The sequence below is a fragment of the Centruroides sculpturatus genome, unplaced genomic scaffold, assembly GCF_000671375.1.
Source record: "Centruroides sculpturatus isolate CEXI.00-Female unplaced genomic scaffold, Cexi_2.0 scaffold273, whole genome shotgun sequence".
Lineage (NCBI taxonomy): Eukaryota > Metazoa > Arthropoda > Arachnida > Scorpiones > Buthidae > Centruroides > Centruroides sculpturatus.
The window spans coordinates 90,630-117,086 of record NW_019384700.1 but is presented as its reverse complement, the minus strand read 5'-3'; the positions used below and the strand labels follow the sequence as shown (position 1 = coordinate 117,086).

At 31.3% G+C, this 26,457-nt stretch overlaps 2 protein-coding genes across 2 annotated transcripts in view; both read right to left on the bottom strand.

Annotated features, from left to right (window-relative positions):
- The window catches only part of LOC111627517, a 39,586-nt gene extending 27,073 nt beyond the window's left edge, over window positions 1–12,513 (bottom strand). The window contains exons 1-7 of the mRNA XM_023371107.1: window positions 12,456–12,513; window positions 10,682–10,786; window positions 7,319–7,535; window positions 2,889–3,126; window positions 2,600–2,790; window positions 2,315–2,519; window positions 2,061–2,223 (exon numbers count right to left, since the gene is read on the bottom strand). Of these exons, the coding sequence (XP_023226875.1) occupies window positions 2,061–2,223; window positions 2,315–2,519; window positions 2,600–2,790; window positions 2,889–3,126; window positions 7,319–7,520 (999 nt within the window). The 5' untranslated portion in view covers window positions 7,521–7,535; window positions 10,682–10,786; window positions 12,456–12,513. The remainder of the gene's footprint in view (window positions 1–2,060; window positions 2,224–2,314; window positions 2,520–2,599; window positions 2,791–2,888; window positions 3,127–7,318; window positions 7,536–10,681; window positions 10,787–12,455) is intronic.
- Window positions 12,514–24,306: 11,793 nt separating this feature from the next.
- LOC111627526 (puratrophin-1-like) overlaps window positions 24,307–26,457 on the bottom strand; it is an 83,125-nt gene continuing 80,974 nt past the window's right edge. The window contains exons 21-26 of the mRNA XM_023371118.1: window positions 26,213–26,392; window positions 25,959–26,136; window positions 25,763–25,879; window positions 25,419–25,631; window positions 25,112–25,290; window positions 24,307–24,690 (exon numbers count right to left, since the gene is read on the bottom strand). Of these exons, the coding sequence (XP_023226886.1) occupies window positions 24,670–24,690; window positions 25,112–25,290; window positions 25,419–25,631; window positions 25,763–25,879; window positions 25,959–26,136; window positions 26,213–26,392 (888 nt within the window). The 3' untranslated portion in view covers window positions 24,307–24,669. The remainder of the gene's footprint in view (window positions 24,691–25,111; window positions 25,291–25,418; window positions 25,632–25,762; window positions 25,880–25,958; window positions 26,137–26,212; window positions 26,393–26,457) is intronic.

Genomic DNA, 26,457 nt, shown 5'->3' with positions numbered 1-26,457 from the left:
CGCGGTTTCGATGCATCGTCATCGTTTCGCACCGCCACATAAGAATGCCCTTGGTGTTTATCGGTTATATTGTTTTTGCTTGGGTATCTGTGTTTGCAATCTCGCTTTTAATTATCATCTTTTAATTAGGTACAAGTGCATCTAGGTAGCCCTATGGCGCCACTTCTCGACAACCCGTGTGTTTTGAAAGTTAATCTAGGTGTCGCTTCTTTAGTTTACAAGATTTCTAACGTCATTTCAGTTCTAGATTAATTTCCTAACATTTTATAACTTTATTAAGAGTAATTTAATTATTCAGGTTTAAAAAGTTATACAGTATATTGTTGTGTGAATCTTTTTTTCGAAGTTTACATTTGATATTTTGTTGTGTATTGTCGGAGTTTGGAAAACATCGACAACTTTCTTGGCAAAAGTGTACTTCAAGAGGTTTCTTTCATTTTTTAGTATCGGAATATCTTGAATTTAATCTTGACAAGAGAATTTCATCGGATGTTAAGTTTGCCATAAAGTTTGGTACGCAACTTGCAGATGCAGATTGTTCGAAATGTGATGATCGTGGTAAATGAAATTATCGAAAGGATCGTGATTCTGTTTCTTTTCGATGTCATAAATACAATACGAACAGTTCCTCATTTGAAGTAATTTTTCGACGTAAATTTGGGAAAATTTCTTGGGAAACTATTTTTTTGTTTATTTGGCATCTAATTTGCATAGAATGTACGGTACGTTGAGCGTCATCTGTTTGGCTGTGGGTGTGAGTGGTCGAACAGCTGTTGACTGGGCGAATTTCGTGCTACACATTATGATGGTTTCATAGTCTAATTTTACCGGAATGAAGATTGGATGGACCTGGAAAGATTGTCGAAATCGACGAGATTGTTGTGAGCAAAAGGAAAAAAACTAAGAGAACTGTTCGAACTGTTTGTTCAGCTTCGAGTAAGTTTTATCCGGGAATGGGACGTGTTTCAGTTTGGAAAGAGCCAGATATTGTACCTTCAGCCCTGAAAGTAAGTACCAATAAGTCCGAAAATCGTAAGAGGAAGAATGTAAACATGTGTGTGAATGCGGAAAATGTTTCTACGATGGAAAAGGATGAAATTACGAAAGAATCATCCGAACCGTGTTTTTTACCGAATAAATAAGAGAAAAGGAATTAGAAATACGTCAACGGTGAGTGAAAGATTTTTTTTCTTTAAATGCCGGTGTAATAAGTAGCTACGCCGGTCTTCATCTTGTTTGTGGACGTCGCGTCCACAAACAAGATGGCGAGCGGAAGTGCCGCCATAGGGACTACATAAGTGCAATTTTACCCTTAATTATTTAATTGTTAATGCCACGACACTATCTTCGATATCTCCAGAAGAAAACAAAACGAGAGCTTCAGTGGCATCTATATTTGTTATCTTCTTAAAACATAACCTGCTTGGATGCGCAAACATCATTTAACGTTGTTTCTAATTATAACGCCCGGTAAATATAACGTAGAACATGTGCGCAAACTCTATTATTATTATTACTACTAGTTAACAAATTTTTGAATTCATTCACTTGAAGCCAGGTTTTCTTAAATTGGACGTTTTTTCTGAAGAGAAGAAGAATCAGACGAATTTCTAGGCTGGCTCATTTCTAAAAATCAATTTTTAAAACTGAAAACGGCAGTTGACTTAGCACGAACGCGTATTTTTACTTTCAAATTAGAACACGTTTACGCTATAATAATTAACATTTCAGTAGACGACGTATTATATGCACTTATATAGAACTTATGATATTCGCTTAAACACAGTTACAAAGGAAAACCAATACATAAGTTACAAAGAGCTATTTCTCCAAAAGTATATGCGCTAATTAATTATTGTTTAACTTATATGAGTCCAGTATCCTTTTCTGATTTATAGCATAGACTATTTCCAAATTATTCCCCTAATTGGCAATTTTCCAATATAAAAACTACACACATTTTCATTTGATATTGTCAGTTAGCAATATATCGATACTATTTCGAAATTTATATGAAACAAACAATTGCATTTACAGTTTTCATACTATACATATCTTACCGTATCAACTCCCGCTAGTAACATGTCTAGTAACATGGTAACTGCATCTCTGTGATCGATATTTTTGGTCATTAATAAGTTTTCGATAAAAGTCATTTCTCTGTCTTCGTCTTTACTATTTTCGATTCTCTCCATTGCTTCTTTTACATATTTAAATGCGATTCTATAGAAAACAGAAAAAAAAATACATTAGAAATTTGTTTCGGATAGCATTTAACATTATTTTGAGATGATCTAAAAGTGAAACAATTTACTTTGCAAAATCGTCCTGAGCTTCAACAAATTGCTTCCAAGCTTTTGTTGGAATGTACTTCCAAAGACGCATTGGTACAAATATCAAATCACTCATCCCTTGGAATGTTCCGTGTGCTGCTCTGATCATTCTCATCGCTTCCGAATCCTCTTTTAAATCATCTTCCAAACATCCCAATCTTTTGTCAAGAGCCATCGAAGCTAAAGCTAAATTCGAAATAAATAAATTGTACAATATAAAATAATCGTCGAACAATGACTGTAAGACATTTAAAAGATTCACTTACATTCCAAAGCCCATTTGTATAACTCGCTTAAGAGTTCTGGGACTTCATTCGACTCGTTTCTTAACTTTTTAATTTTATTTATCATGTCGTTAGCTACCTGATCCATAGGATTTAGATAATTGAGAACTGACTTTGGTCGCAATAATGTCTGTTGCACATTTACACGAAATTCGCCCCATTCTTTACCTTCTCTATCAATTAAATTTGTTGTATCATCGTAGGTATTTTAATTAATATTTATCGATAATTTTTTTCAAATTTATTAATTTAGTTTAATATCTGTACTTACAATACTGCCAAACCTCCAGATTTATACCATTGTGGCCTAAGATTTCTGTAAGCTGCTAAAAATTCGATACCCGGTCTGGAAGGGTATTTCCCGTCGTGTCGAAATACTTTTTCCATATCTTTAGGATCATACAGTAGAACTGCATTATAAGAACCACCGAGTTGTTCCCTGACGATAGGGCCATATTGTTCGTATTTCCTCAAACTTGCTTCGTGAAATTTTTTATGATCGTACTTTCCTACATTAAAAGAAACACAATAAAAAAAACTGTGTTACGATATTTTAATTTTATTAAAAATACATTATTTATAATTGTTAATTTAATCTTTTTATACGAATTTTGTCGTAATAAATTTATAGTTTTAAATTTATATGAAGCAAATTCTTCACACAACTTTGTCGATAGATAGATGGAAGACAAGACCAGGCGTAGAAATCTTAGGGGCAGGAGGTCCCGATTAACTATATACGAACTTCCGAAACAAACTGAAAGTTACGTTATTTTAATTCAATAATTTTCTCCTGAATGGAATAAGTAGATTACCGGCACGACTCCTTCGACAATGGAAAAGTATGATGTACAGAGGCAAGACACTACTAATTTGAGATAGAGAGCATACATTTTAAATGAAATAAATTAAAAATATGATTCAAAATTGCAGTCCGGCATTATGACGAAATCACAATAAATAATTGCTCATTGAATTTGATAATGCGATAACAGAATCTTGAAAATGATTTGGAATTCCCTTCTCTGTGTTGTTATATAAACGTTCTGGTGTCTCTTCGCTGAAAACTGTAAATATTTACAGTATAAAGTTTACAGAAAATAAATTATTATAATCCTATAATTATAAAATATATATTTTATAAATAAATATTTGTAAAGTACTGTATTTAAAATATATAAATACAGTAGAGCGTTGTCTATCCGAATCAATTGGGGACTGGAGTTGTTCGGATAACTTGTTTTTCGGATAACCGATTATGTACGAAAAAATATATTAATTTATCCCGTGTTGAAATTTTTCTCCGTTGCGTGTCGCTTCGCATTGAATTTTCGTCGATGTTAAGCCTAACGAAGACTATTGTATCGTTAAAAATTATTTTTTTATTTTGTATGAACAAAATAAATATAATGAAAAATATAAAAACAATAAAAAAATTATACTTCAGAAGTTAATTTAGTATCAAAAACGTAAAATATTTGAGTAGCCGAAGACATAGCCAAAGATTACAGCGCCACAGCAGTGGCAAAAATTTAAATTTGTCGACTGGAATTCCTTCGGATAACAGACCTTCGGATAAACGACGCTCTACTGTACAGTAGTTTTATTTGGTGTATATACTGTATAGTTTGTTGGATTATACATCAAAGTACATTTATTTAAAAATTTGATATTTAATCGTGATTTCAATAATAATCTTTTGAAGTCTGATAATGTCGATAGTGTACAAATATGAAATTATTTGTCAAATAGTTTATATATTGCAACAGATCTGTTTACACCTGAAAGACATGATTACGACACAAAATCTATATCAAAATTCGTACTAACAAACGATAATTACGTCAGAGATAAAATAATAGACTTTTTTTTATTCTCTGGTAATGTTTCTCTTGTTGTTGTTCATGATAAGAGCGTTAATAGTGGAAGTTGTTATACTTCGTATCGTAGTTTGTCAAATGGTTATTATCTGGGCATATGAATTGATCTTTTATTCTTTACTGATATTGATATCACTGCCTTTGTAACTAGGTAGATGCAACGGATTCTGTGCTTGTGCAACGTGTGCAAGGACGAAGGGAAGACTTTGAGATTGGGTATTAAAAAATGACCAGTATTATATTTTAATTTTAAATTTTCTACTATGTGGACGGATTCAAGTTTTTAAATAACTAGCCATTTCTATCGTATTTGTTTTTATGTTTTTCTTCAAAAAAAAGAGGAGCCAAACTAAAATCTTGCATAGGACATATAAAAAGTTAGTTACGGCACTGATTAATATAACTCGGGTTTTTTGCGATTGAATATTTTACGCGAATAGTAAAAAGAAAATTCTGGCATTCCTAAGACAATGTAGGTCTAAGCATATACTATCTAATTGTACAAAAGCCTTAATTTATTTAAAAAAGGATTTTATGTTCTAAAATTAAACAAAATATACGTTTAAGAGATATTGTGATTAGGGCAAAAATGGAAATTAATCTGTTAACAAAGAAATTAAATAAATCCAACAACGATTTGCGTAATTTCCCGGCTGTTACGAGTTTTTATTTTAAAAAATAGCTTTTATATTATTAAGCAAAATAAATAAAATTGTGCGGCGTCATCTGTTATGAAATTTTATTATAAAACTTCTTATATTTTTAATTACTATAAAATGACATAAGCTTCATTTTGAGGGTGGAAATGACTTTATAAAAAAGTGTAAATGTTAATAACGAATAAAATCTTCATTAAGATCTACCCCTCTCGAGATATGTCACATGGCCACCTGCTATCTTTTCACTCCCTCGACCTTTAACCACCAAAATTTAATAGCATTAATACCTCTGATATATGAGTCACCACGATAAATTTCTTTTCTTAATCTTTAATCTTTACCACATCCTGAGATATTAAGCGAAATGCATGCCTACACACATACACGCATATGCATATCCACGAAACTTTATTTTTCTTTTTTTCTTTTTTGGATTCAGAATGTCTCAAAACTTGGAGATTTGCAAAAAAACCTGAGGGTCAAATTTGACACGATTCCAATACAATCCTCTTTTCTACGTATGTCATTGTGCAGGAAATGCGGACGTAAAAGCATACTCTATTGTCTAATTACTGATTCGACTTTTTTAAAACTCTTTCCGTCCTGTGAATAGTAAAAGACCTCTTTTTTATACCCACTGTGGGTTTTCCCAACCAACAATGGGGCGGTTGAATGATTGAAGACGGAGGCCACATTCATGAAAGACTGACTATGAAATATTCGTATAGAGTTATTCTCTCGAAAGCGATTTTTTTATACAACCCAGATAAACAAAAGCACCGTCAGTTCGCACTGCCATTGGTTAAAATTTGTCACTCACGTTTCATTATTTTTATTAAAAGTTTTAATAAATATTATTATAAGTTCAGTTAATATTGTTACTTAATCTAATCTGTCTTGTCGTGACGCAAAGTGATTCACTCAATAATCTATTTACTTATAACATTATCATACATTACAATTATTTATAGTAATTGCTTAATAAGATTTACGTGCTAAGTATATTATTTTATTGTGTATTCAAACACAATAGAAGAATATATTTAGCACGTGTTAATTATACATATGTTATATTGATGAGATTATTGGGCTGCAGTAATGCCGAACACTGATTGTGAGTTAGAGTTATTGCATTGGTTAGATAGGTGTTCTGGTCTAAAAGTGTTTCGTATAATTACCAAGTACCATTTTTCTCTAGAAACTGAAATGAAATTTCTCATAAGTAACGATATTAATCAATATTCATAAAATTTATATTTATCTTATGAAAGAAAATCTTTGAAAGTCTGATAGCGATGTTATGGGATCACGATAGGCCAAAGCCCGAGAGAAAAATCGCATGGATTCAATTCCTAACATCTTGCAGCCCACTAGTTCAGCTTGAAAAGCGCTCTCTAGTGGTGGTTTCTGAAACTAACTTTTTTTGCTCTAGAAAAATTCTCATCTCATTAAGGCATTCCCAAACTTTCATGACTTTGTAATAAATAGTTTTTACTGTAGCCAACTGGGAAACTTCAAGTTTAATTTGGGACATCCTGTATATGCTATGTGCAACTTTTTCAAAAAGAGTTTTTAGTCTAGTATAACCATAATTTCAAATTATCGAAAAAATTATGAAGTAAGGTATTTCATTCTTCTAACATACTAGCTTATAATTTGGAAAATAGGTTCAGATATATCTAAATCAGAAAGCTTTCTACAGGTCTTAATCTAAGGCTTTTTCCCCGCCATACTGCACAAATTTTTTAAATTAACTCTTTTTTTTTCGTATGCCAAATGTACAGTAAAACGTGTGTAAACTAGAATCGCACGGTATCGAATATTTTTCCTACTTTGCAGGTTTCCGTTTGGAACAGATTCTTTTTTAATATAGAAAATTACTCCGAAGAATTTCTTCTGTTTATTCTGATTACCATTTTATTCGGGTACCGTTTTGAATAGGTTTTTAGGCTATCATACACTGATTAATTTATGTAAATATTTTAACTTTAACCAGAAGAAAGAAATACTTATATAACCGAAAATCGGACAGTTAATTACTGCACAAATGTGTGATTTCCACTGCATTATTCACAATTCCCATTACACATTTTTCACGTTAGAATATGCATTGCTTTCAAAAGTAATTCGGACATAGGTCTATATTTAAATATCATACATACCAATGAAAGGTAGAAATGTCCACGCGGTTCCAATAATCGGTATTCTCTTGTCTCCTGGTATTTCTTCAAACGGTTTAGCGTTAATTATATCTTCTTCCGTATCTTGAACAAAAATTTCCGTAGTTTGATATCTAATATTCGATAGGCATCTTTCAAAACCGGACAAACTTCTGATTACGTATCTAGATGCTTGTAGTGTCATATTTTAAACATAGAACTGAAAAAGAATAGAAAATTATATAGAAACTTAGAAAGTTAGAAACTTAGAAACTTAAAGCTTCTTATATATACTGTATAGGCCTATATATGTACAGTACAGTACAACGATGATTGTATAAATGCCAAGCTCATATTTATCTTGAGTTACATGATTACCCGCAGAAACAATGTAGAAAACAAGATATTATTTTATTTATATATTATATTTTGAATAAACGTTTCATTTTATATTAAAATAATAATATAAATGTTTTCAATTATAATCGATGACCCTATATAATAATAATACTATAGTCTCTTGAGTAATATTTCTAGAATTCAGTACATGATTATTTGAATTGTCAGTTCTATTTATACTCAGTAATTGAGCGTGTGAAGCAAGTTGTAAGCAGTTAAATACGGTTACGAAATACAAATTTGAAATTAGAGATAAGAACATAAAATGTGCGCTACATGTCCTGGTTGTTGTTCAAGGATATCAAGTGCAAACTTCTAGCTTAGTTCCAAGGTTTCCGAGATAATTACTAAACTGAATAAAGACATTGATCATAATGCTTCAAAAACAAGGAAAACAATAAAAATATTAAAAACAACAGATGTATAAGCAGTGTTGTAATTATAAATTTTACTCAAAGTACAGAATTGTTGGATGTTATGGCGCTCTGGGAACCCGGGAACGAATCCTGTCGGGCCCAAAAACTCCAGGAAGTTTTCGGGGGTGGCCCATCTGGATATGTTGAACCAATTGATTGCCCCATTGTGTCCCTGGCCAAATCCACAGTTAGCCTGCCAAAAAAGGCCTTCTTAGTACTGACAGGGCAATAAGAATTATTTAAAAATTCCGCGTGGATCATTGTTCTTTCAAACAGTTAAAAAGTAGTAATTGTAAATACCGGTATATCATCTGATGATGGCTTAATTTAATAAATTAGGCTGAGATGATTTGCGTGTTTTTAAATAAATCTTTCTCAACAGTCCTAAGGTGGTTAGTGATTGATTAATAATTATAAAGAAACAAAATCTAATTTAAATATTAGATAACATTGGGAAATATAAGTTTATCGATTACTTTCTTTAAAGAAAATATTTTGTCTGTTTTCTTTGATGAAATCACAGCTTCAATTTTTTTCGTCTTACTCTCGATCAAATCTAGATAATATTTAGTTTTACAGTACAGTACATCTGAAACTTCATGTAGGACGTCTGGGACACAATACAGAACAGTTCCTTCCAGATATCCTGGATTCTATTCGATTAATTCAGATGTTTGATATTAAGAGTTTTTTTCTTTATTGTAGTTTATAGAAGCTCAATAGGATTAACGATCAGAGATTGAGGTTATTGCCGAATGTCAAACTCTTGCAATTTCAGTCAATCTTGGACAGTTTTTGCAGTGTCTTTGATCGTTATGTTACAATTCGGCAGGGCTGTGGAGTCAGAGTTGGAGTCGTGGAGTTTTGGTGTTTTAGCCGGAGTCGGAGTCGTCGAAAAATCCACCGACTCCGACTCCTTTTTACTTACCAACTTGTTATGTATATAAAACGGAAAAGTATTGGAATCGTGTCAAATTTGACCCTCCAAATTTTTTTTGCAAAGCTACACGTTTGGAGACCTCCCGAACCTCTCAAAAAAGTCAATAAAGGGGAAAATTTCGTGCGCGTGTGTGTGTTAACGTCTAATTTGTTTAATTTCTTTATTTTCTGTTCTGAGATATTAAACAATATCTCAGAATGGGTAAAGTTTAAGAAACGAAATGTGGCACTGTAGCTTGCGTATAAAGAGGCATTAATACTATTCAATTTTGGTTCTTAATTAAAGGTCGACAGGGTGAAGACATAAAAGTGGTCATGTGTCATATCTCTTAATAAATATTTTACTCGTTATTAGCGTACAAAATTTAAAATAAAATAAAATTCGTCTTTACCCTCAAAGTAAGCTATTTTGTCATTTTATAATAGTACAGTAAAACCCATTAAGATGTTCTCGCCTAAGATGTTAGAATGTATATGGGGACACGATTTAGTTCAACCACTTTGACGCTTAATAACTAACTCCTGTGTTAAACCATCTTACTCCGATTCTGACTACAGAAATTATTAAGCTTCAAACAGGGTGAACAAAATCATATCTCCCACACACAGCATAACATCCACACACATAGAAAAAAACCTCGAATCTTTTGCATGTCTCGAAATTTCAAGGTGTCCCGAGTCCAAAAATGTAAAATTTTGGGAGGGGTCATTTTTTGACCGAGCGCTACACTTTCCCTCTGTTATATATAACAGCCGGAAAAGTAAAAATTATCGAATACATATTTATATATTACTCAGAGAAGTCTTTTAGCTTTGAAATAAAAAGTTTCTGCGTTTTATCTTTATTAGAACTCTATTTATTGAATCTTTTATTCTGAGGTCACGTAATGACATCAGAATTTCCGGGTCTCTTTTGGTAACAAGTCCGCCCCTGGTCGGAGTTGGCGTCGGTAGATTTTTACGCGACTCCACAGCCCTGCAATTCGGACAAATCAAGATTGTATATCAAGCACTTTATTGATTCTAACAGCGTATTCACTTTTACGTTGAACCTCTTCTATGTTTCACATTCTCACATGACTTTCCATTTGCTTTTCTTTACGAATCCAAGCCTAGTATCATTCGTCAATCTTTCTTGTACGATATCGTTTTGTTTGAAAAGAAAGTTTATCTGGCCAACCACTTGGAGACTTGAGAGAATACATTCCTACACCTTCACAACTGTAAATTTGCCGACATTGCAGAAGTTTTGTTCTTGTTATAGCTTAGAAATGGTATCTAGTCGCATTCGTTTAGAAGTGAAAATGACAACACATAACTGAAGATACTCAATTGAAATTTATTTATGATTCACGACCGAATTTAAAATGAATGAGGATGGTAGAAAATTAGTTCAAATAATCACGTTTAAAACGGTCCAAGCGTTTGACAAACGTATCATATTCATTTTTTTTCACAAAGAAATGATTGAATTATCCATAAAATAACTAACTTACCCTGTCGAAAAATCATAAGAAAGTGTAAAAACTATTTTAAATATCTGCAGGATAATGATATTAGCTACATTGAATTACCAGTAAATAATAAACTAGTTACTTTTAGAGACACGTACCTAGTAATATTAAAAAAGTTTGAGAATTCTTTAAATATACTCGAATGCTTCTCCCCTCACAAATCCAAGTCTAGAACTATCCGTCAGCAAGGAAACAGAGACTTTCTAAACAGGGAAAAATTTATTTAATCAATCAAGAATTATTACTACTTAACTTTCGATTTTGAAAGGGAAAAATTCTTTTAATTCAAATAAACAAAAGAGAAAAAATACCTTGAGCATAAAATTTCTCAGAATGGCGTCAATGATAATTAAGATAAGATTAAGATAAAAAAAATAAAAAGGATAATTTATGATTTCGCAAAATATGATAGTTTGTGCGCTCTACATTATTCTTTTTTTTTTGTTGTAATTTTTTCCTTCTTATTTTACGTCTTCATACTTTTTTAAACTCTTTCTGCTCTGTAGGCACTAAGAGGGCCTCTTTTAGCAAGCCCGTTATGGGTTCGGCCAGGCCCACTTTGGGATTACCGGGTGGTGAGGGACGGGGCCCGACGCATCCGAACGGACCATCGATCCGTCCGGATTCGAACCCGGGTCCCCCAAAGTATTATCAGTAATTAGCTGCGTGTGATCAGCATTTTTCGCGCTTTTGAGGGAGTGAAGGATCGGTGAGCTTCACTTGAAAAAGGGTGATAAAAACAATGGTTTTAGTAGTGTAGGCCTATATTTATTGATCCGGGTATTTAGAATAATGAACTATAAAACATAACTTTAAATCGAGAAACTTTTTAAGAGGGAATTGGCTTTACAGTGTTTCGTGGTAGGGATCCTGCAGCATTTTTTCTAGGGCGTTGAAGAATACTCTTGCCATGTTAGTGCGGATACGTTGAACGGTGTAGGAACTTTTGTATGCATAGATAACACAAATAATGAAGTGAAATAATATTTTTTAAGAACTCGTTACTAGTGATTTTTACTTTCCCGGCTGTAAATATAACAGAAGGAAAGTATAACGATCGGTCAAAAAATGGTCCTTCAAGATTTTTACAATTTTGGACTCGGGAGACCTTAAAACGTCAAGAAATTCAAGAAGATTCGGGGTTTTTTTTCTGTATATATGAATGTTAGTGTATGTGGAGGTATTTAGTTCACCCTCTTTGAAACTTAATAACTCCTGTGCTTTTTGTCAAAAATTTCTGAAATTTTGCAGGGATTGATTCATTAGGGAATTGATGCTATTAAATTTTGGTGGTTAAAAGTCGAGAGATGAAGGTAATCGTGTGTATCTCCAGTAGGATCGGACTTAATGACGATTTTACTCGATATTAGCATTTACAATTTTTTATAAAACCCGTCCCTACCCTCAAAATTAAGTTTTTTTTTGCCATTTTATAATAATTAAAATTATTTAAAAATTTTAATAATAAAATATCATAACAGATGGTGCCACACACGCAGTATTAAATGTTGCCGGGAAAGTTAAGCAACTCTTCGATAGGATTTTTTAATTTCAAATTACGAACTTAGATTTATTGAAAGTTTATCTTATTATTCTAATCCAGCGTTTTATAAATAATATAAATTAAAAAAAAAAAAATAGTAACTAAATTGAAAAAGATTTAGAAGTGGCTACTTAAATTTTCAGACATTTTAATTAAAATCAATATTTGTTTCTTTTCCTTGTAATTGTACTTTAACATTTTAAACTGTTCACGAATATGTATATGAATATTTAAAACATACAATTTATATATATTTTAAGTTAATTAATGATAAAATATGAAAATGAATACAGTATTAGAAATTAAAATAAACAATTATTGTTACTTACCTTATTGCTAGAAAAATACTCGAATTTAAACTAGTTTCGATTAGAATTTTAATTTATTTTTGTTTTATAATCTGTTTTTATCTATTTATCTTTTAAAATAGGCGATAATGCGGCTACTGACGTACTGAGAACTTTTGAAAATATCTTATTGTTAAAAATTGTTCTTATCAAAAGCTTTATCAAAACATTCAATAGGTACGAAATTATATTTTATATAATAAATACAAAACAAAAAAGCTGGCAATGGTTCTTATACGACTTTCCCGGGCCCCGACCAAGAAGGAAGTTCCATAATTTCAAATATACTACGATATAAAACCTGTTTTTAAACTTATTTACTATTTTTATTTATATTATTTACAAAACGATGGATTAGAATAATGAAATAAACTTTCAACAAATCTAAACCGTGTAATTTGAAATTAATTTAAAAAGCATATCAAAGAGTTGCTTAACTTTCCCGGCAACATTTAATACTGCGTGTGTGGCACTATCTGTTATGATATTTTATTATTAAAAATTTTTAATATTTTTAATTATTATAAAATGGCAAAAAAACCTTAATTTTGAGGGTAGGGACGGGTTTTATAAAAAAAATTGTAAATGGTAATAACGAGTAAAATCGTCATTAAGTCCGATCCTACTGGAGATACACACGATCCCCTTTATCTTCCCACCGTCTCGACTTTTAATCATCAGAATTTAATAGCATCAATTATTAATCATTATAAAAAAGGAACAGCTTCATTTTTGGAAGTAAGGGGATGAATATTTTAAAAGATTATAAATGCCAAAAATGAATAAGTTTATTAAGTCATACTAGAGATAACCCACTGGAGATACGACTATAAAAACTATTATTTTTGCTAATTTAATTCAAATAATAAATAATTATAAAGTTTAAGTAAACCAGAATTTTGAAATTAACAGAGAAGTTCATGAAATATATTGCTATCCGAGTGATACATCATCCATTGAGTTCGATTCACCAGTTAGTAGAAAATCTTGGATTGGACATTGGTCCAGCTCCCCGCACGATCTTTATCAAATTATGGTATACGGAAGTAATAGAGAAGGTGAGGAAAGGTCAGAGTTCGTTTTTCTTCACCTTAGTAACAATTAAATAGGAGCTAGTTTCCCATAAGAGTCAAGGAAAAGCATCCCCTCGGCAGTGTCGCATTGCCATAACCAAATATAATTTCATTCTTATAGCATGGAATTTATGATTTGGAATTGTGTGTTTGATGCTGAATGAAAGAGAATTGCCATATTTCGAAATTGAAATTCTAAATTAATGTCATGTAGAAAACCAGAAGAAGAATTACACTAACAGTTTCTTACTCGTTATTTACACTCAAATAAAATTGTGTAGATATTTCCTTTTGATATTTCTCAGTTACACAAATTATTGTAACTTCATTTATCTAAAAATAAATTAATTGTCTAAGATAACTGGGAAAAGATTTAGTCTCTTCATTGTGAAATCTGTTTGAATAGAACAATCGAAATACAAATTCGATAAAAATAAAATATATTAGCCTATAAAATATTTAAATGGAAAATTTTGTACATATTTTAGAAATATAATTCAAATGAAGTAAACAATAACAAAATATAGGCGTGCATTAATCATATACTGTAATTATTATCATTCCTGTGATACTTGCGTGTGAATCACGATTACATTGAAAATGGTGATAATTTTCATCTTTTGTGCAACTTTGATTATTTTTTTCAATTAAATATAAATGGCTGAAAATCTAAACTCTTCAAGAATATTGACTCTCATATGGGAAATCTTACAACCTATACAAGAAATAAATGATGCTTAAAGAGCTATTGAATGTATTAATATTTGGTTCTGAGATAAAGAAAAATGAAGTTTATGATTATGTCCCGCTCCTCTATGTGCCAAAAGATGACCTCAAAAAATGACTCCTCAAAAACTACTTTCTTATCTTTCTTATCGTTATCGATTAATTTATTATCGTTGAAATAATAAATTCATAATAAATATAATCATATTACATTTTCATTGAAAGTTATTCTTGTTAAAAATAGTAATTGTCATCAGTAATAAAAAAGCTGAATAATACCCCAACACGTGTTATGCAATTTATCTAAATGGATAAAATATATAAAATGTATTGTATTTATCAGTGCAAAGTCAAAATTTCATAAGTGCAAAGTCAGTGTATTAGTACAAAGTCAAACTTTAAACTGAATATTAACAAAAATTCCGTAGTGACTGTAATATTTCTATGGAAAAACTTCTACCAAAAATCATCACACGGTTATAAATATACGAAAATCCACACCAGCGAATATTTGAAAATGTATAGGTTTATCAATAAATTAAATTCGAACCACAGTTACTAGATATAGAAAAATAAATATGTCCACTTTTTATCACTTCGTCAGGCAGTGTGAGGTACACTAATGTCTGTGTACTGTACGTGTCGCAAGTTTTGATGCCAGTTTTTGGCATTTGGAAGGGCCGGATACAAAACTGAACTTCATTTTCATTTTTTTCTTCATAAACAAAATATATCCATATTTTACGTTAACGCACAAGGATAATATTTGTTGCTTCTGGTATTGTTAAACAATCTAAAACTTGATTTTCATATTATTTCTAAACTTAGAATTACGAGCTTAATTAATGGCAATTCCTTACAAGAAGTTATAATATTGAATTATGAAACGTAACAATAGACAATATGAGGGTATGTTGATGTTTGTAAAACATCATATCTGTTATGAATTTTCGTTTACCAAAGAATCTTTTCAATAAAAATAAGATTATAACTATCGTATAAAAGATCTACAACCTCATTTTACTTACTTTTACTTCTGTTGTCTGATTTATTACAGTGTGTTTCTATAGATTCATATGTAAACAGTTGTTACGTAATTGGTGATTTAAATATCAATATGTTAAACTATGAAGTTACTCATATAAATAGGAAAGAGCGGGTTAATAGTCGAAACACTGGCTAAAGAGCAAAGATTTGTTATTACAGTAATAAGTTCTGGATGCAAATGTCACAAGTATACGTTTCATCTTCACTTTTAAGACTGAATCAACTTATCAACTCTGGGTGTGCCCTCAGCTAAATATAACTATAGTCTAATTCTTGCAATACAAAAAATTAGGAGCAGTTGGATGTGAAAGTTTAGTTAAACAATACTTAATTTGACATTATGCTATACTATAAGTAGAAACACGTGTTGAGCTGCACAACGAGTATCCCGTTTTATCAAACCACCCAATCTTATTGAACATTGTTAACATTTTTTGTATGTCAAATAATTTCATTATAACCACTAACCTGTTATTAATTACTATAAGAAATGGGGATGATACAGTGTCCACGTTAGATGTAACGCTAACTAATCGAATGGTTGGTTATCTTTTCTCGGATTACGTTCCCTTTAAATACGTAAGATTCAAAACGAGATAAGTTACCATAATGAGGGAACTCAAGTAAAAAATGTCGGATTCGGTGTGTTTTTCTGTGAGTATCAGAATTAGTTAACCCATTATCGCTAATGTGATATTGTATTCTTTGTTTTATAAGCGCTTATTTTCAAACTTTACTTCGCATTTTGTTTGCGTTCTGCAGATAAAATGCGTATCGGGCATATTAAGTAGGCTTTTAAGTTTCGTAAAGGATATAACACTATACAAACAGTAAAAAAAAAAAAAAAAAAAAAAAAATGCCCCCACCAGTGGGCGAGTGGTCTCCGTTGCCGCTCATCGTAGTGGTGACCAGACCCTAAAGACTGGGAGGTTCGTCGTGGGTTCGCGCCACGGTCGGACAGGCTGGCTGCTTGGAGTTTTCCGGGTTTTCTCCTTGCCAATAACGACTGAATAGGAGGCCAGTTCCCCATAAAAGTCCTCCCGGAAGGCATTAATTCCCCCGCGCGCGATTAGGCCGTTCAGGTACGGCTGGCTCATCGGTCGCATAGCGATCATACACAAGTCTATCGGAGAAAGAGCCTATTTGAGCTATAATCTCCATATTAACACCTGCAAGAAGAAAGAAAGAAGAAACAGTAAAAAATACTCGTAGTGTGTATGTAAAAGATGCTCCTAAACGTTCGACGTGTGATTTTGAAAGTTTCATTCGGAAAATTTTGAACTAAAGGATACAAAATGGATCGTGATTGTTCGGTCGAGTACCGAGATACTGTAAACACTGTATTTGATTAACTCGATTTTGATATACGCGGTAGCATCGAGGGATTAGTTAGTTGAGTTAATCAAGGATACCTGTACTACGAATATCTTCAATATCACGGACAGAGCCTCTTCCGTCAAGGTTACCAGAACCAATTAGCCCCAGTGTGTGTAAAATTTCTCCACATTCGGAATTTCATCAAAAAATTCTCCACAATAATATCAATATTACAAATATAGTGCAATATTCATAATTTCAATACTCGTAATTTTTTATTAACATGTTTTTTCGAAGTTATTTATTGATCTTTCATATAATTTGTTTTATTTCATACATTGGATTTCATACAAATCCTAGTACAAAGTACAATTATTAGTCTTTTCTTTCACTTTATATGCTGTATATATTAAGATAATAACAAACAAATACTGTATTTATTTAGATATGTTCACAGCAAAAATATAAAAAATCCTTAATTTTTACCTGTTTTATTATATCTTCCCGAAGATCTCGAAAAAATGCGATCGCTGCATAAACTCATCTGTTGTGCGCCCAAGTTGTCTCTCTGCCTGTGAAAGCATGTCTTGCGTTTCGCTCGAATTTTCATTGCTTTTGTCGCTTAATTTTTACCGTGTTTGGTTTTATATATAACCCCTACCTATTAACCATGGCATCAAAGAAGAGTGTGGATTGAGATGAAAAAGGAACTTATCGCAAAGCATGAAAGAGGTACACGTGGCGGCCATGTCAACGATGTAAGAACAAGGAAGCAACAAAAGTAACAAATATGGCTAAAGTTCTGATAGCATTGGCCTTCAGGTTATCGCATATTACTGAGGGGAAATGGGAAAACTTTTCATAGCGGGGATAAATGAGAAGCAATTGATATACTGTAGTCTCAGAGAGAAATCTTTGAGAAAGCCAAGCAACTGCATAGTGGCCTTAAGAAACGGGACATCACCATCTTCAGGAAGGTACAGTAAATACAATTTTCATTTTATTATACAGTATTTATGTATTTTATTTATCATTTTCATATTTTGTTTGAGCATTTAATTGTGTAATTTTTACCTTACATTATGGGTATTGATGTCTAAATTTATCGAAATGGCCTATTGTTTAGGGTTTGGGAACGGATTAATTCACTTTTCATTATTTTTAATTGGGAAAATTGATTCGAACTTCAAACGGGCTCCTGGAACGAATTAAAATTCGAAGTACGAGGCGCCACTGAATTTAAAATTAGATACTGTATTTGACTGTTTATAATTGTATATGTTTTGTCAACGACATCCCGACAGCACCATAGAATCCGCTCCTGATTTCATACAATTTTAGGCGCCTCTGTATCTGACTTGTACGATCCACAACAAATAGTCATGCTGGTTCCAGTAGGGTTTGATAGCATTTAAACGTTTATAATAGTGTTGCAACGAATAGTATATTCGGCTCGATTAACGCACGTACGAAAATTGGCACACAAACCGCATTATGGTAAGGACCCCGCTCTCACTACGCTTCGCCAATCGCGTTAATTCTTGACAGTTGTATCGGACAAACAAGAGCGTCACGACAGTATGTGATAAATGATGATATCAAATGTGAATAACAATGAAATGACATGTACGTGTAAATAACGGGGAAAAAACAGAGAAAGACCGCGAAGTGAAAATGTGAAAATAAATATGAAATTGAGTTAATAACATAATCGAACAAGTCGAAGCAGCTTATTGGCGCGAAATTTGCGGCCGTGAATGCCAAACAATTGTTGTCCTAGACATCGGAAACTAAATGCTTGTAATGAAAGTCACTTAGCGTGCACGGGCGAAAGCCTGGGGCCGTTCGGGTTATCAAGCTGTCTCGAATCTGTGAAATCATAACTGTGACATATACCGACGTCCTATTTGTCTCTTTTCTCCGTTATCACCACGCTATGAGTCTCGTAATTATAAAATGGAAAAACTACGACGGAAAAGTGACGAATCAAAAGTATCGTGAGCGCATATTATGATGTATGCATAGGGATAGGTGGACTAGAGAGATAGAGGAAAGAGAAAGGAAAGAGCAAAGACGAGCGCTTAAAAAGGATAGGCAGGGTCAGACCCTCAGATGTGTATGACGATTCTCGAACGAATAGGTGTGTACGTGTGCTGATATTTGTAATTATAAATTGTAAATACATGTGACTAACAGGGCCGGATTAACCCACTTTGAGGCCCTAGACATTTTCTTACCGGGCCCCCCTCCCTCTGCCACAAGAAATAGAGCGCACAAAAAATATAAAACAATAAATAAAGCAAAACTAAATAATGTGAAAAACTAAAACAAATCTTAAAATTTTATTAATAAAAATTTCAGATTTGTAAATAAACTATCTTATTTACAAATCTTTTCAAATTAGACAGTTTGACCGGGCCCTTCGAAAACCAGGCCCTAGACATTTGTCTCATTTGTCTATGGGATGATCCGGCCCTGGTGACTAATATTATTTTCTTTTATTTTGTGCATGTTATAAATAAATATAAACAAACAACACTAACCCGATAACATTAAATCTAAACACCAAAATGATTAATTTACTGTGTTTTTGTTATTTCTTACTCCTGTTTTTAGGTATTCGGTCGAATAGTAACCGAATATTCGTTACATCACTAGTTTATAATAATTAAATATATTAATCATATTTGTGACTGTAATATGTGTATAAATCTTTAAAACAGAAAATACACCAAATAATCAACAGTAAATATGATTGTTTTCTTTTATAAAACACAGTATATAAATGGAAGATCTTATATAATCTTTCCATTCAAAATGATGATATATACAAAAATTTATTTTATACTTAATTAATTTTGTTATGGAATCTGATTTTCTCAGAATTAGTTTATCATATGTAGCCTATTACATCTTCTATTTCATTTTTGTAACTTACACATAAAATATACTATTATCTTAACTGTAAACCTTTACAATGGTTTTTAGGCATTTCACTTGTTTTTGATTTTATAAACAATACCCTTGACTTCTTGCTAATTTCAATATTTAAATTTATTATTTATCAAACATAGCTTTCCTGAAATAGAGAATTTGTTTCCTGGTTATCAGTGACTTTGAGAGATCCAGTCATACAGTACTCTATTTCTGTCCATGTCTTCTGCAACATCTTATCTGTGTTGGTTGCAAAAGTTTCAATTATTCTTCCCTTCAGTGTTCATCTGTAATTGGTTTCACATAAACTTTATCCTTAATGTATCTCCCTGAGGGGCCTTGGTGGCCAGGGTATGAGACCATCTCTGCTAATCCATCTGTTAATTCTTCATGTGAGAAGTGATGAATGGGATGCACCATCCTACTGGAAAATTACTCATAGTTGAAGCTCTTTCAATTGATGTGTAACTTGTCCAGATAAACACACAATATAACAGTGGACTCATGAGGGGAAAAAGGTCCAATTACTTGCAGCATCTTCTATGGTTTCAAAAGTAAATGATGATAAAAACTTGATAATGCGGCTCACTAAATGAAACAAACTTTTAATCAGGGAAAGATTTTTGACACACCATATATTTTAGATATTGAAAAATGTTTATGTAATTGGATAAAAACATTTTAAAGTAATATTAATTCTAATATAGGCCTAATATGTAATTAGTGGTGCATTATAGCTTCATGGTGCCCCATATACTGTAGTGTTGACTTCAGATATTTTTCTGTGAAGGAATTTTTTTGGGGGAAAATATTTTTTTTTATAAAAGATCAGTTTGGAACCCCATGCAATTGGTTTTTGTTCATAGGTTAACATGCCATTTTATGTGATATAAATAAAATAAAATACATATTTCTATTTTCATGATCAGAATTTCAAACTAAGGATTTTAATTTGGAAGCTTTTTCTCTTGTGAAATTGACATTTCCCAATAGAATTCCTACTGTTGAATATTATAATCAGGTATAAAAATATGCTATGTTCTATTGGACTTGTCCTTTAGGTAGAAAATCAATAAATACTATATCTACTTGTATATCAATATTCATTTTCATTTGTCCTATTTTGGCCCCAAAAGATATTCCTTATCCAATAATGTAAACCTATCCATTTTTGATTGGTAGATATGAATAAGAAATGTTTTAAAAATATAGTGTGTAAATTATTTATATTAATTCTGTACCAACTTTCAATTTTGCTTGGGTATCCATGAATTCTGAGATGCTGTAGAAAATGGAAAGAGAGGAAATCATTAAAGTTGGAGGAGATTTAAATGGCCCTGTAGAGGAGAGTTTAAGGAGTAGAGAGAGTACATGTAGGAATGGGATATGGAAAACGAAATAAGAAGAAAATAATAGGAATATCAGAAGCACGACTTAAAAATTGTGAACATGGTTTACCAAGAGTGGCGACATGTAATAGAGATGTTTAAAGCCATGAGTCCAGGTGGGAGGAAGTGGATTTTTGACAAAATGAAAAGATCATGGACAGAAGAAAAAGTAGTGATACTGTATCAATCTTTAAACAAAAAGACCTATTAATGCATGGTAACTACAGAGTGAAAAAACTCCCGGAACATTTAAGATTTTTGAAAAGATTGGAGAAGGTAGATTGAGGAAGATGATAGAAATTGATGAGTAGTAGTTTGGCTTTGTGAAAGGCAGAGGAAAAATTGATGCACTTTTTGTGACAAGGCAAATTCAGGAGAAATGGCTAGAAGGAAATAATCAAGTATATTTTGCCTTTTTAGATTTGGAGATAGAGTGCCTAAGGAGATGGTGTAATGGTATCTAAAGCTAGTCAGGAGATAATCAAGGAAATGTACTGTATGAAGATACAAAGACTACAATAATAACTCTAAGGGGCAGATCAGAGGAATTTGAAGTGGAGGTGGGATGACATCTGAGGTCAACACTCAGTCTACTACTGTTTATAATAGTGATGGATGAACTGACTTGTCACTTAAGAAGGAAGTAGTTATGGGAACTGTTGTATTCAGATGACCTTATGTTAATAACAGAGTGAGGAAGACTTACAAGAACATTTGTTAGAGTGGCAAAATTGTCTACACAAAGTTGGAATCAAAATGAATGTAGGCAAGACTGATGTCATGGCAAATGGTAAAGGGGAAGAAAGATGTCTTACAGTGAGAGACAGAAATGACTTAGAAATTAAACAAGTAACAAATGCAAAGTACCTAGGAGATATAATAGATGCAAAGCGAGGATACCATTTTGAGATTAAAAGCACGATAAGTAAGGCATGGTTGAAATGGAAAGAGTAAGCAGGTGTGATATGTAATCATAAATTCCCCATGAAACTAAAAATAAAAATTTGAGACTATGATTAGACCAGTTCTCCAGAGACATGAACCTTAAAAAAGACTGAGATGATGATGATAACAGAGATAAGAATGTTTAAGGTGATTGGCTGAAATCTTACAGAGAAAAGGAGGATTGAGGATATTAGAAGAGAGCTGGGAGTTGTAGGTGTCCTAGACAAAAGAGCAAAATTGAGACTGAGATGGTTTGAACACGTCCTAAGAAAGGAATGCAAGATATAATATGAAGGGCATGGGATTTAGGTGTGGAGGGAAAAAGAAACAGAGGCAGGCAACAAAGGAGGTAGAGAGACAGTGAGTTGAGAGGATATGAGAAAGGCTGGATTGAAGACAGAAGTAAATAAGATCCAGCAAGCCTGTTTAATTGTGAAAAAATAAATGAACAGATTCAAATTGACTCACAGACTTGAACAATTCTTCTACTATAATGGCATTTGGTCCCAGTTCAGGGACCAAATGCCATCAAAGTAGAAGAAAAATTCTGAACCGAAATATGTTAATAGCAATAATTATTATTATTATTATTGGAAAAATCAGAAAATATGTTCTCAAATAATCTTCAAAGACTTTTTTTTAAATGTCATCTTGCCACTCACTTCCTTTATGTAGCCTTATGGCATGTAACATCTACGTATCATGCACTAGAAATGCAAAAATTTGATTAAATATATTTCTTCTAATTCTAAAATTTCTCATGAAAAATGTAATTTATGTAAAAATTCTGCTATAAAAAATTATCAAAACTAAATATCATGACAAGTTAAATAATTTTGAATGAAATGTTTGTCTTTCCTCTGTGAAAACTTTTTATTCTTAAAACTTGTATAACTATCAATTTAACTAGTTAAAGAATGAGTATAATATTTTAGCTGAATACCATATGCACTCTATTAGACCCACAGGCTGGGAAAACCCACATGTAGGTTTATTCAAACAACATTTTCTAAGCAACAGATACTGCAAACAACCTATTCAAAATTGTAATTATGTAAATAATTGCATCACATTTCTTGTTGTCTTTGCTTTTTTGGAAATATTTTTTGGTTTTCATTTAATGACTCCTGTAGCCACTGGCATCAACATTTACAAAAATTTTGAAAAAATAAACGAACAGATTCAAATTGACTCACAGGCTTGAATAAACACACACTACAAATAAATTTAAAGAACATGATGGGTTCATTTGAGTACATATGTTACATAACATTGTAAAAGATGTGTTTATCATCATATTAAAAGGACGTACCAAATGTTTAACTCCAAGTACAGTAATTGAAAAATGATTAAATCTTAACTTGAGAGCAATTATAATGAAATGTTTTCTATAGCTTGGCAATTGGTATGATAAGGAAAGCAGCACAGAAATTTTAAGTGTTTAACTGAAAATTTAGTGTGTACAAGTGAAAAGTATAAAAATCATTAGAAAGTAAATGAAGACAACTTTGATAAACTTTTTAAATTTATTCAAGGACAATCATTACAGAAATAGATTTACAAATAATTTTCACATTTGAAGGCTTTCAGTTACATGAATTTTTTATATACTGGCTGACTAAACAAACATGGCACTAGAAATAAACATCAGTTCCGAAATTTAAAAATCAGCAGAAAAAAGCAAAGTTAAAATAAAAAGTCTACGTTGATTTGTTATTAAATACTTTGCATTTTATATATTTATAGTGGTATTTTATAAGTTAAATTTTTATATTGAATATTTTAATTAGTGATTTTTGATAAGTTTTTAACCATTTTTAACAAAATATTCTTTGAGGTAGCTCAGTAAATAACATATTAATATACATATTTTTATTTTGAGTTTCTTCCCCCTTTTTTATTTCTTCAATAAAATCAGTTTACATGAGATGGAAGACTAAACTGAAATTAATATATATATATAATATTTATTTATATATAATATATTTTTGTAGTTTAAAACTCTAAAAATCACAAGAGATAACTTTGCTGTACTTAAAATTTAATTTAATTCTTTATATTTATTAATGCATCCTTGACTAATAAATAGGTAGAAATATTTTTCTATTATGAATTGGTCTTAGACAGTTTTATATATTAGTCACACACCATAAAAGGTTTGGGATTTATTTTTTGTTCCTACATTACTGTTAGCTATACAGTACAAGGTGTTGATACAAATTTTACATAAACAAATTAAGAAATGACAAATTATGTTTGGTAGAAAAATTTCTGGCTTCCAAATTATGTCTGTCATGTATACATTTATTAAAAAAAGTTGTATAAAAATTCCTTGGCTGCAATTAATATTTCAGTTTTCAAAAGTTTTGATTATATCATGCAGATGCAGATAAAATGTCTTTGTTTTTTTTTATATAATAAAATTTAAGAAAGGCACAAAAATGGTATCAGTGCTTTAACTTTCACTGAAATTTTTCCAAAGAATTAATTGCCAGTTTTTTGTTTTTATATATTTGCTTTCAGTTTTGCCAGACAAGATGAGGCAAAAACTTAAAAACTTGTTCGAAGTGTTCGGCATTGCTGTCGAGAATTTAACGTAGTTCTGCTCTGCCAATGGAAAATATATGGCACATTGCTGTGGCTAGATTCTGAGAAACTGATAGTTGTCAAGCTACCAGTCTTGCTGCCAGTTCTGCTTCACTCTACTTGAATGAATAAATAAGATATAGCAGCTTGATAAATAGATACCTTCCACATATAATTGTATTACATAGATGCTGTTACATTCTAAAAAGAAAAAAATTTTCTTAGTTTTAACATTCAGAATAATAATAATGGATATTTAAAAACTAAAGTAAAATTTAAGCATTTGAATTAATTGGAAATAAAAATGCAATGAAAAAGGTTTTTAAGTATTAAGATATAATCCAAATAGAAAAAAAATATAATAAATACAACTAACCTGATAATTATTTTAAATACCTAACAGCTGGATTCATTATAGAATTCAGCTGCTCATTAGATATTGGGAAAAAATATATATTTTTCTTGATAATTTTTAAGAAATCATTAAATTCTAATTTATAGCACATCCAAAGTTACCAATTTCAACAAGCTACATTAATTTAGATAATTATCAATTGAACTGGCACAAAATATTCTGATCTGCTTATTTGTATATATTAAGAATCATGAAACGAATACATACTTGTGATAATGCTTGTTCACTATCTGTGGAAGAAATGAATTCTGCTTCACCAACTTCTAATAATAAAGAATCACTAGAAAGTAAACTATCACTTCTTTCAGCTTTTTTATGGTGTTTTATATGTTCTGTGTCAGGAGGGCTATCTCCTGCTAAACTAACATCAGTGCAAAATCCACTTTCTAGAAAAAAATTTATTTATATTTGTTAAATTATTATGTAAACTTTTAAAAAAGTTACTAAGTAGTTAAATAAGCCATTAATAAAATAACTAAATCAAACAATAAAATTTAATTTATCGATTACTAACCTGTAGAACATTGAGACTGTTGGGTCAAAGACCTATGAAGTGGACGAGGACTATCTCCTGGTTCAAATCCTAAATTAAGTGCACCATAAAAAGGTAGAGATGACTGACTACTTCCAGAAGAGGAGGAACTACTGACAGATATAATTGAATGTGGTCTTTTATTTCGCAGTTGATCAAATGATGATACTGCTATTGAATTTCTGAATCGATGGTCTGAATATAAAAATTCATTAATTTATAAATTGGTATATTATATTTAAGTCTTTTAAATAAAATATTTTTTACATTTCAAACAACAAATCCTACTTGGAATTCTATCTACTAATAATTCCACAATTACTCACTTTTTACTAGTTGTTGAATATTAACAGATCTATCATTAATTTGATCTTCACTAGGTTTTATATCTAAACATGGTTTATTTCCTATTCCCATAGATGACATCTCGGCTAGGCGCAATTCTACATTTTAAATGAATTACATTTAATAATAGTTATATTTTGAATTTTACTGATAATTCTTCAAAGTTCTATGATATACCTCTGTTTCGTAAGGCCTGTTTCCAAAGTAGTTTTGATATCTCTTGGGACCATGCTATCTTTATTTCTGCTGTTGGTGCTTGAAGAATATATACATCATTCAATTTTCTCTTTCTAAACCATATTTCAAATTTAGTAGGACTATCACCAATTTGTTCTGTTAAGCCTATATCAGTTGTCTAGAAAAATTAATTTATTAAATTTTATAATTTCGACAATTTTAATAAAACATTTACCAATTACTTTATCCCATACCTTAATACTATGTTTGTATTGATATATTTCATGACCTTTCCTCTCAGGATCACGACGAGTTTTACTGAAAAGGATTAAATCCTCAAACAAAAATACACGCCGCAATGATTTCCTTGATCTTCCTTGCCAAACTAGAAATTCGTCTTGTCTTAATAATTGTCCTTGTTCTTTTACATTAACCTATAAAATATTTTTCATTAATAATTATTTTACAATGATTATATTTTTTAAACAATTGATAAAAA